The sequence below is a fragment of the Sitodiplosis mosellana genome, unplaced genomic scaffold (genome assembly GCF_009176505.1).
Source record: "Sitodiplosis mosellana isolate CC-2019 unplaced genomic scaffold, AAFC_SMos_1.0 Smas_scaffold_61, whole genome shotgun sequence".
Classification (NCBI taxonomy): Eukaryota; Metazoa; Arthropoda; class Insecta; order Diptera; family Cecidomyiidae; genus Sitodiplosis; species Sitodiplosis mosellana.
In genome coordinates, this window is record NW_022595303.1 from 1132746 (window position 1) to 1143934 (window position 11189).

The following is an 11189-nucleotide window of genomic DNA, read 5'->3' on the forward strand; positions in this document are numbered from 1 at the left end:
AACAAACGCAAGCGAAAGCATTTCTAATTCGTTGTCCCAAACCTGTGTAAAAAAAAGAGCCAAACGCTGAGTTTAAAATTTCTTCAATAAATTTTATCTGTATGAATGTCCAGATAAACGTTCAAATTCACATTGTTTTTCAAGTAAATATTAGCAAATCATTTACTAGCATCGCAATTCTTGTCGCTGGTTTATTCTTAAAACCACCATCAAGCTCGTCCTCAGCCACTAAATTCCACTTTGCGTTGAGCCCATTCGAAAACACGTTCTTAAGCTTGTCAATCATTGGAATATAGGTTGGATTTGGACATGCTGAATCGAATTTCTATATTCACAAATGTGAAAATAATGTCTTCAATGTGGATCACCAGGCGACAATCCGTCTACTGAATCAAGAGTGTAAACAACTTACTAATCCCTTGGTACATATGATGTGTTTTCTTGATTCACCACGAGAATTCGTACATGTCAACTTATTGCTGCAGTAGTAGGAGTCGCTATTTTCCTAATTAGTAAAGGAGTAATATTGAATTATTACGTCTCGAAAGACAGACAGAATTGCTATTGAACGAATTTGAATTTATTGAAAGTGTTCAATATTTCTACGGTCAAAATTTAGCATGTTTTTGAAGGAATCGCATTTTAAAGTAAATTGTTTAATATTTACCGTGATTTCAGCATTGATTCCTATCACCAAAACCACTAAAATCGTAAATAAATGAAAAAAAAAACACAATGAAAATTTTCGAATACTCCAATGTAATCAAGGAGTTTTTTTTACATTTATCCAACACAAGAACGGTTTTCAAAACCATTTTTTTTTCGAGATTCCACCTGGTTTCAACCAGTTAATTTAATGAACTGAGGCAAATGATTAACCAAAATATGGTTTTTATGGTGACCCAAATGATTGCGATATGTAGAAAAAGCGAAAAATCATGCGAAAAAATTTCGGCTATGAGTCAATCACTATTTCCTGCATTCAACATTTCACTCAAATCTGTTTTTGATAAAAGTTAAATATTTTGGAAAAAGTCTTACGCATAAGCAACAAAAGGAATGATTATCAGTACGTTTCTGGTCGTTTTCCATGAAATTCCGTTTTCTAAATTGATTTGATTCTTTCGGGCTGAATAATTAGTCATGCTATCGGTATCCACAACGAAATGATCTAAATCTGTATTTCCAGATGTTTTACCGGACGTGACTGTTATTGTAGACATTTCTACATATTTTATGATGAATTAATTCCACTTGAATATTATTCATCTATTTGCTTCATAATAAAATTTCATGAAATACAAAAAAATTAACGATTTTCTTCTATTTCTATTTGCAGGTAAGTCAAGCTTGATTTGTGAATTAACAACGCAGGAAGAGGTTCAAAATACAAATGCAAAATTGAGCCAATCAAACCCTTCCATTGGATTTCAAGGTGTTTTTCCTCTTAATTCTTTCATGATACAATCAAACTTTTCTCTCGAATGAAACCGAATCGAATTTATTTTTCCGAATGATATTCTTACATTAGTCTTCTTTGACTCATACAAAGCAAAATGTGACACGTGTATGACATTTCGAAATGCCGCATTGCTTACTTAATACTCAAAAACTTATCTAGAATACGCATGCTATGCACAAAATGACGCACACGACAAGTCGTCGACAACACTAGATAACAGGCCGAAAAAATGCGAAATTTATCAAATATTCCGACGTTTTGATAAATGGTTTTTTTTCACCCTTTGTGGTTTTATATTAAGCACAATATTCAGGTGCCCAAATTTGTACCTGTTCCACTTGTAACTGTCATTGCAACCGTGCACTGATGATACTTGAAAAGTTCCCAATTATTTCTCATTAATTCTAGTACAAAGGGCTGTAACAGTGATTTAATGGGCACATTAGCATCATTCCTACGGATTGAAATGTATTCATCGCATAAATTACGGAAAACCCTTTTTTTCTGTTGACTCAGTTCAATTGTGACAGATGCTTTACACATATTACGTCTTAATAAATTTCAACGAAATGAAACATACATTTCTGGACGATTTCATATATAGCTATGCACAAGTTCAGATATGGAACTGCGGTATTTTCCACCATAGCTTGAACTCGTTTTGTTGGCACATTGTATTTGAAATCATGAATCAACTTTTGTGTGACTTTGTGATTAAACTAGTAATCAAAATTAGTTTTAAATGCACGATTGTGTATTTGTAGTTAATCAACACAACGATTTGATATGTTATGTATTTCTGACCAGAACGGTGACTCATGGATTCAACTAAATTGTCACTAGTATTACTCGATACACTTTTAAAGTGAAATAGATACGTTTTTTTCTTACCCAAAGAGTACATTTTTTCGCTAAATGTCACATCAACACGTATAGCAACGATTGCATTCCACGTGTAGTTTTAACGAAGCAAACGTGTAGAATACATACCCCGTTTTCCATTTCAAGATATTTTTATGTGGAATCATGCACAGCAACAGATTAATTTCAAGAAATCTTACTCACTATGTATAAATTTTATAATAAAAAAATTCCTGGTTCAAATCATTAACTGTACACAGTCAGTTAGTTGAGTGAAAGAAAGTAAGTTGAATCTGGGTGAAATGGTTTCAATTACAGCTTTTGTGCTAGGTAAATATTCAATTCTATTTGAAAGTCGTCTGAGCTTAAAGTCATTTCTGAATTTATTAACACTTGCAGTGGCTTTATTTGTCGAAACAAACGTTGGACAATTGGTAATTATTGAAGAATCAATTTGAATGAAAGAAAAACGAGTCGTTTTAAACGGTCATTTTTCGTCCAAAATTTTTTTGAATCAAACTATCAACATTTTCAAACAACCGAGAAAAAAATCAATAACAAATTCTTTTGAAGGAAAATGATGACAATTATTACTGCAGTGCTGAGCTCACGTGCATAGACCTTTATACTAATGAACTGAAAAAACATGTTATGTGTACCAATGGACTAGTAAGTTGTTCAAACAATATTCACTCAACGTTCAATCAAAATTGAAGCAACTTTTCGTTGATTTCAACGACCAAATATCATACGATGGTCTTCAATGATAAAATCGTTTATTAAACCATAGAAATTCGGACGAAATTGTCAAAATGCATCACATGTTCCGATAACTCGTGAAATCCGGGAATTATTTTTAAATGAACATAACGCAAAACGAAGTTTGGTTGCTAAAGGTCGGTTTTTTTGGAATTCAGCAGCGACCAGAATGGCAACTGTTGTAAGTGATTCTTTGGTTTTTTACTCAAAAAAAAAGAGAAAAAATTCTTCTGAAGAATTTCGAAATTGACTCTATGCTCGGAAGTTGAATTTTGAATAAATCCGATTTTCGCCTCTTTTCACCCAGGTTTGGGACGATGAATTAGAAATGCTCGCACTCGCGAATGTTCTTCAATGTCAAATGGATCACGATCAGTGTCGTAAAACAAAGCGTTTTCCATTCGCCGGTCAAAATCTTTACAAACTGTGGACATCGGATAAAGATGCTATAAACGATGATTATATAATGCGTGGGGTCAAAACATCAATGGATATCTGGTTTCAAGAATATAAACTTGTCAAAAACATTTCGTGGATTCAGGCATTCGGTAGTAATAGTGCCCCTTGGTGGGAAATTGGTCATTTCACACAAATGATTTGGGGTGATTCAGCCGCCATTGGATGTGCCATTGCTCAAAATCAGGCCGATGTTTATATTGCATGCAATTACGCCAAAACGAACATGATGGGCTCATCCGTATATGAAAATGGTACAATGGGCTCAAAGTGTCAGATGGGAATGAACCGCGAATATCCCGGTCTTTGTAATGTAAATGAATTTATCAAGGTATTATCTATAAGCGAAGCACCACCAGTGACCAAATGGATTCACAACGGAAAAACAATCGATGAAAGCACATCGAAGAAATCGACAATAAATGTGACAAACGAATCAATTCAAAAGGCAAAGCACAATCAAAACTCCAGTAGAAGTAACAAAAACGTTAATATATTGGCCCATATAATAATTTTAGCGCTGAATACTGTCATTGCAAAAATACTAATCGCTTAACGGTTAAAAATTCATTGAAGTTTGAATTTAATTTCAGAATTTTTTTTTATTCTCCTTAGATTGCTTATCAAAAGTATAAACAAGTCAACCAAAACCCTTTGCAAAAAAAAACAATAAATAAATGCATTCAGAAGTAAAATCAAGCGTTTTTCATTCGATAAAACTGTGATGAATCAGCTCATGATAACTCATAAATCAAAACTAATGATGACTCATGATTCATGAGTTCTGAATTGATTCAATTTTGGTTCCATACATTGTAATATTCGGTGAGACGCATGGTCACTCATTTAGTGAGTGAAACGCACGCGGATGAGATGAAGCAAAGCGAAAGAGAAGCGGGACTACACAAACACGTATTAGCCATTGACTCTATGTTCTAGTTGCGCGCTTCCCTTTCGCTTTGCTTCATCCCATCCGCATGCGTCTCACTCACTAGATGAGTGTGTATATTTTTTTTAGTGACACTCACCGAATATTACAATGTATGTTTGGTTCTTGGTTATTTAACTGATTTCAACCGATTTCGACCGATTTCAAGTATGTTAGCTGCAAAAAATCTTTTCCTTCCTCGCCGTCTTCTAAGTTTCTCCAAAAATTCCTGGATCTCTTTTGAAGTTAAAAAAAAAATCTAAGAAAACTCTTTGTTCAAATGTCCATTTCACACAATTCCGTTTGAAGTTAAAGTGTCAAAATCAAGGTATGCGTTCAGTGAACGCCGTTCACAGTGTGAATTTCACACTCGTGCGCCACATCCTCACATGATACAAAACTAACGAGCGTCATTCATGTTGAATTTACTTGTGCAAATGAAGAAAGCGTGTGAATAAACAAGAGTGTGAATTTAAATTTCAATTTCGTGAAGCACAACATCAAGTTCCTTGGAATCATGCTATTGATGCAGCAGCACAGCAGCTGCCCTTTTTCTCGCGTCGAGTGTCTTTAGTAAATAGTAATGGAGCAAATAGAATTTACTGCCATATGTGTAAAGACGGAACAGCTAAATGAAATGGTCACATATTGCGTGGGATTTCTCCCATTGCATTCCATTTTCGAATGAAAATGATCCTTTAGGAGAGAAGGCGGAGAATATTTGCACAAGCCATCTTTAGTTTTGTAGAAAAAGCTTCTTCGTCTACTGATTGACAGGCAGTTTTGTAACTGAAGCTGATTGATAACGGTAGTTTGGCACAATTGCTTCATTTCAGCACATTTTTCAGTAAGTGTATCATAATAATTGGGTTGCAATGGAGCAAATTCAATGAAATGTTCTGTACGGAATCCCGAGATATTTTGCTATGTCAAAAAAAGCTGCTCCAAAGTAAAACGTGCCAAAACGAGTCATGCAATGACGACAAAAAGGGCTGAAGCAAAAAACAGGCAACCGATTCAATGGAATTGATTCATTTTGAGTGTCATTAAAGACTGCAAAAGAAACGATCCGGTTGATGGGCGACCAATGCTAACTCACACTAGATGTGCCATTCGCCATGCTTATTCATCGTAGTTTTTCATCAGTTAATTAGAGAGAATGAAGCTGCACAACAAGATAGCAAATATTTGTCTTGAATGTTGATTTTTCGTCTCAATTCAAACCACTCGACGAAGGAAAAACATGAGCGGAAATGTAAACGAAAACATTACGTGTGTGTGAGAGAGCTTGAGAGTTGGTTCCCAACCCTTGTGCAACACAAGAGACGGATAATTTTATTTAAATCCAATATTAAAATATTCCCTCTTGAATGCAATTTTCACGAGAATTTCAATGAATTTAAATTAATTTCTGGTATCTACGTATCAAAACGAGCGGCAGTCTACATTGGCTCATGGGAATGCATAAAATAACATTGAAATGCATTTGAACCTAGATTTGAACTTAACGATCGGCTTGATTTTCGTTTCACATTCAGCCATTATGAAAATAAAACGCTTCGATAAAACTTCATTTGTAATTAAAACGAGTTGCATTTGAGCAAATAAATCGCGTTTGCAGCGCAACGGGAAACACTTTAACGCAATTCAAATTACGATTATTGTATTTATTCAGGCAAAATGATTTCGAAACTTTCAAGCACATTTATGGATTTCGAATAGAATTTTCCGCTATTGGAGAATGCATTTTACGGGAAATCGCATCGGTAATTACGTCAATTCACATTACAATGTAAATGCGATTGAATAAATTCCATGGATTATTGAATGCATTAACGATTAGCGAGCGAATTTAATGAGATCGATTTGGGTAAATTGAATGCGACGCATATTATGAGCCAGCCAGCCAGAGTTTGATGGGCATGGGTTTTAAATGAGGCCTTCGCTGACTGTTGTTAGTTAAAAGGGGATTTTTGAACGGCTAAATATAGAATGCAGAATGTTAAACAAAGAGAATGTGGAAGATGGTCAAAAAAGAGGAATAAAGCAAGAAAAATGAAAAAAAAAGAAGCTAGGAGGGAAGAAAGAGAGAAGCTAGGAGGGAAAAAAGAGTGAAAAAAGAAAAAAAAAGCAGAAACACGAGAAAAATGTGGAAAAAATGAAAAGAAAAATGAAGAAAAAGCGAAAAAACGTAAAAAAAGAGAAGGAAAAACAGGAAACGAGAAAATAAGTGAAAAATTGAGTAAAAATGTAACAAATTTGTTTATTTATACTAAACGAACGAGGCAATGGACACAAAAAGTAGAGGGAAATCCAAAAAAAAAAGCTTGACAAAGTCGATAAAAGATCTAAAGTATTCATAAGTCAAATAAATTCGAAGCACATATAAACAGAAAAGGTAGAAAAATCAAACAAAAATGACGAATGTAGAAAAAACGAAACAAAATAGAAGGAGCAGCGAAGAAATGTTGAGTGAGAGAGGAGAAGAGAAACAGAAAAACGAATATCAAAGTTCAAAGCAATCAAAGTGTTTATTTTTAGACTAAAAGAAAATCAATCGTCCCTTTAACTTTTTGTGGTCAAGCAATAAAAAGCCATCGAATCGGGTTGCATTTACGTCATTACGTAGCCTGCCCGAATGTGACGAACTTAAGCGTTGTGCATGTCCACGATAAATAATTCATACAATTTGTGTGACCACCAAAAATCGATTCGTGACTTTATTTGCATCGTTCAATGGCAATGCCAATTCGGTTCGTATATATGTGTTTATTTCATATGGTCCAATTAAATTGTTGATATGAATTTGACTAATTTCGATGGAAATTGAATTCTAGCCTTCAAATAAAGTTGATCAACCAGATTTCTCGGTGGAAAATGCGCGTTTTGAAATGTCCCATAACAAACGTCATACAGTACCCTGTCAATGTAACAACATTGTTACATAAATTTAATTAAATTTATTGAAAATGCATGTGCCGCGAGTGTCCAATCGGTCATGGAATGAGAGCTTTTTACTGCGAATCCGTCGCGGTTTTTACTAGTCACAGGCTGCGACTCAAAGCTGTGAATCATACCGAAAAATTCCCAAAGTTAATCTATACAAAACTGCATTTACTCGCTACTTTTTGCGCTGATGTGTCCCCGGTGGAAAGTTGGCGAGTTAATGTCAATGACGAAAAATTTACTTTCGGTTATGAGTATTCGTTATTGTTATTACTGGTGCTATTGTCAAAGGACGTTCTCATTCGAAAAACCGTGCAGTTGGCACGAGAGCTTAAATGTCAACATGCATTGCAAGTGTTGAACACTAGTTTAGTAATGTCACATTCTCTTTCATATAAACTCCTCTTCCTCCCATTTGCTCTCTCCCTTTTTCCCTGTTTCTCTTCTCTTCAACCCATTTACTTCCCATTTCTCCAACTCTCTCCTCCTCTCCGTCATTCATTCGAATCGGGAGCATGTTCCAAGTTAATTTCATTGCTGAATGGAACAAATTAAAACATTTATTCAAGCAATTTGACGGCATTTTTCCATGGCATGCTAACCAAACTCCACTAAAACTTTGGTTTTTAATTGCTTTTCATGACCTTTTTGCTCCACCGTTGAACTTTAAATTATTAAAAAATAAGTTATGAATTGTTGCATTTGGAGAAAAGTTGTCACCTTTAACATTTCCGGAGCAAATTTTCAATTATTACTTTAAAATATGTCTGTCGCATTTGCTGAACACCGCAATAATTCGCAATAATTTGCGCAATCAGCGAAGAATTGAAATCGAGTGCCAGATACCTGTATACACCGACTGAAAATGAAAGTGATTCAAATGGAACCATTCGAAGACGGTAATAATAGTGACGATGAATGTAAATGTGATTCATCGCAAATAACTATTTCTGGGGTGGATTCTAAAAATATACGCCTATAATTCATAATTAATTGGTTCGATGTCGATCGAAGGAAAAGCGATGGGAAATCTCATCAAAATGTCATTTAGTCAATGGTATAAATGGAAAAAATGAACCGCGCGATACCGTTCCGAAAACTGTTTGTTATGGTGTAAATTACCTCCATACAAACACATTATAGTACGTCATACGAATGAATTCTCCAAAAAAAAAAAATATTTGTCATGATTTCGAACCAACGAAAAGTTCCATTTGATTGCGTGCAACAAGGAAATAAAGACGACAAACAAGCCCATCTAGCACACAAATGATTTAATGACCATTTGATTACACGGCTTCTGATTCAACAAACAAAAGCGCTCACTGAATATTGCACGTACGCTCTGTTGGAAAATGGGGGAAATAATACTCTACCACCCGAAAATTCACAGAGTTTGATGTAAATGACCTCACCCATAAAAACTAAATGGATGGATTTTCGGTGCCCGGTCTATATTTAGACGTTCGCACATTTATTTCGATTGATTTCTTTTGTCTTGCCGCTTGAAAGCGACTGACAAAAGGATCAACAACAAATGCCATGCTATTGATTTCATTCAAAGTGCGTATCATTTTGTCTTGGTTCACTTGGTTTTCGGTTTGTGCGAGACTCTCACGCTGTATGAGAGATAGAAACGGAGAGGGAGAGGAAAGGAGAAAGAAAGAGTGTATTTCAGAGAAGCCTTACATCAAAGCATTTTCAATTGTTTTCCATTCTGATGCCAAATTTTCGGAATAATATGATGAGTTTGGTATTTACTTTCGTTGAATGTAAATCAATTGCGCTACTTCAAAGCATTGAATTTACACGTGCCACGGATAAAGTGATTGGAAACAATGTGCCGATTTGTTCAAGGCCAACCATAGGGGAAATGGAATGCGAGAATGAATAAAAAAAAATTGGAAAGAGCATTCAATTAACATCATTTCACATTCGAAATGGCTTGAAATTTAATTCTCTCTATCATTTCATAGACATATTGCACGCAATTTAGGTCAATATCGGAAATGCGTGCAGTTTTTTATTCATCCGAAATTTGCTTCCAAGGTCGTGTTGAGTCGATAATTTCGAATGGAAAATGAGCAAGAAAAGCGATGATGAAGGTGGATTAAGAAAGAAGAAGAAGAAGAAGAAGAAGAAGAAGAAGCAGGCAGAGGGAAGAGAGTAGAAGGAAGAATATGACGACGAAAAGTGGGAAAAGGATGAAAGAGAACGAGAGAAGTAGAAGAAGAAGTAAAACGTAGGCGAAAAAGAAAATGCAAGAACAACACGCACCAGAGCATGGAAAACAAAAAGAAAAAGGACCCAAACGGAATAAGAAGAAAATTCAACATGAAGAATGTGAAACCGATCATAAGATAATATAAAAGCCATACAAAAAAAAGGACTTACTTCCACATCAAAGACAATTTTAACTCATTTCCAAATTATCCTTTGATTAATTTGTTAGTGAATCGACTCGAAATTCGCATTTTCCACCACTTGAATTGGAAGAATAGACTTTTTTGATGTCTGAAAAGTTTTCTCCGAGTGGAATGAGTACCAATTGGTTGGTACTTTCGTCGAACATTTAAATCATTTTTTTCGAAGAAATTCTTTTGAATTCATTATTTCGAATAATCGGCTGGGGAAATGTGGTGAATGACTCTTTGGGAATCGAATATATTCAGCGAAATTTTTTTGAAAAATAAAAAGAATTACATTGGTAATACCGAACTTTTCCGTACCGTTGGCCTGCGTTGTCCGTAGGTACTTTTGGTTATTTTTTGTGAATTTTTCTTGAAATAAAGGCAGTGAAAATATAATAATAAAAATAAAGTGAAAAATCGTTCACTTTAACTAAAACTTCGACAATTTTGTATGAGAGGTACCCGTAAACCAAGCATGGGTTCGGATATATTTCTATGCAAGATAAATATGCTGAGCATAGATGCGTACGGAGGACCGTGCGACGAACGTATCACCAGAGCCATCGTTGTTTGCTGTGTATTCATACACACACGAACGCGTGCGTCTCGCAATGCACGGTCGGCCCGTGTATTGCAAATGCACGCGTTAGTGTGTGTATGAATACAATACACAGCAAACAACGATGGCTCTGGTGATACGTCCGTCGCACGGTCATCCGTACGCGTCTATGCTCGGCATATTTATGCAGTATGGGACATCTAGGCAAGGTGCGGAAATAGTACGAAATTTCAAAAATGCCGCGTATTTTAGTTACAAAATAAACTCCACTTTACATTGATTTGCTATATACCTCAGTGGCGCTAGTATCGTGAATGGGAGAAATTGACAGCTCTTCTTCCGAAACCTGCATCTAGGTAAACATATTTCTATGCCCGAACCGATGCTTGCCGTAAACCGATTCTCATTGGCTTTAAACTTTCTGAGGTTTCATTTTTTGGAGAAAAAATAATATTCTGAAAGTTTCATGTTGATCGCATTTGCAGAAGTTTGGTTTTTCGCCCTCAATTTTTTCCAAGAAAATTTCGATAAAAAATGAAACCTCAGAAAGTTTGAAGCCAATCGGAGTCGATTCACGGGTACCTCCCATACAAAAGTGTCAATTTTTTGAGGTTTTTCTTAGGGCAAGTACCCCAGGATCAAATCGAAAATGGCTCATCTTCGAACTTAAACTAAGTTTATTGGATACAAAACTTTTGGGACTTTCAGATTTGGATTATCTCAATTATTTTTTGAGTTATCGTGTTTACACACAGCTACGACGACAACGACAACGACAACGACAACGACAACGACAACGACAACGAC

General features: G+C 35.4%; 2 protein-coding genes across 5 annotated transcripts in view; both read left to right on the plus strand.

Annotated features, from left to right (window-relative positions):
* The window catches only part of LOC129570602 (calcium/calmodulin-dependent protein kinase kinase 1), a 103896-nt gene that overhangs the window by 61854 nt on the left and 30853 nt on the right, over window positions 1-11189 (plus strand). The window contains exon 2 of one of the 4 annotated variants that reach the window (XM_055450274.1): window positions 1340-1435. The exons of the other annotated variants lie outside the window; for them this stretch is intronic. Coding sequence (XP_055306249.1) covers window positions 1340-1435 — 96 coding nt within the window. The remainder of the gene's footprint in view (window positions 1-1339; window positions 1436-11189) is intronic. 4 annotated transcript variants of the gene reach the window in all.
* Window positions 2702-4227, plus strand: LOC129570604 (scoloptoxin SSD552-like). Its single transcript, XM_055450280.1, has 4 exons — window positions 2702-2757; window positions 2897-2992; window positions 3114-3263; window positions 3390-4227. The coding sequence occupies exons 2-4, from the start codon at window positions 2975-2977 to the stop codon at window positions 4092-4094; spliced, it is 873 nt and encodes a 290-aa protein (XP_055306255.1). The 5' UTR covers window positions 2702-2757; window positions 2897-2974; the 3' UTR covers window positions 4095-4227.

What these genes read in the sequence shown, in the direction of transcription:
- LOC129570604 (XM_055450280.1), top strand. An exon ending in CGACCAGAATGGCAACTGTT is followed by an intron (nt 3,264 to 3,389) that starts GTAAGTGATTCT and finishes CTTTTCACCCAG; the next exon opens with GTTTGGGACGATGAATTAGA.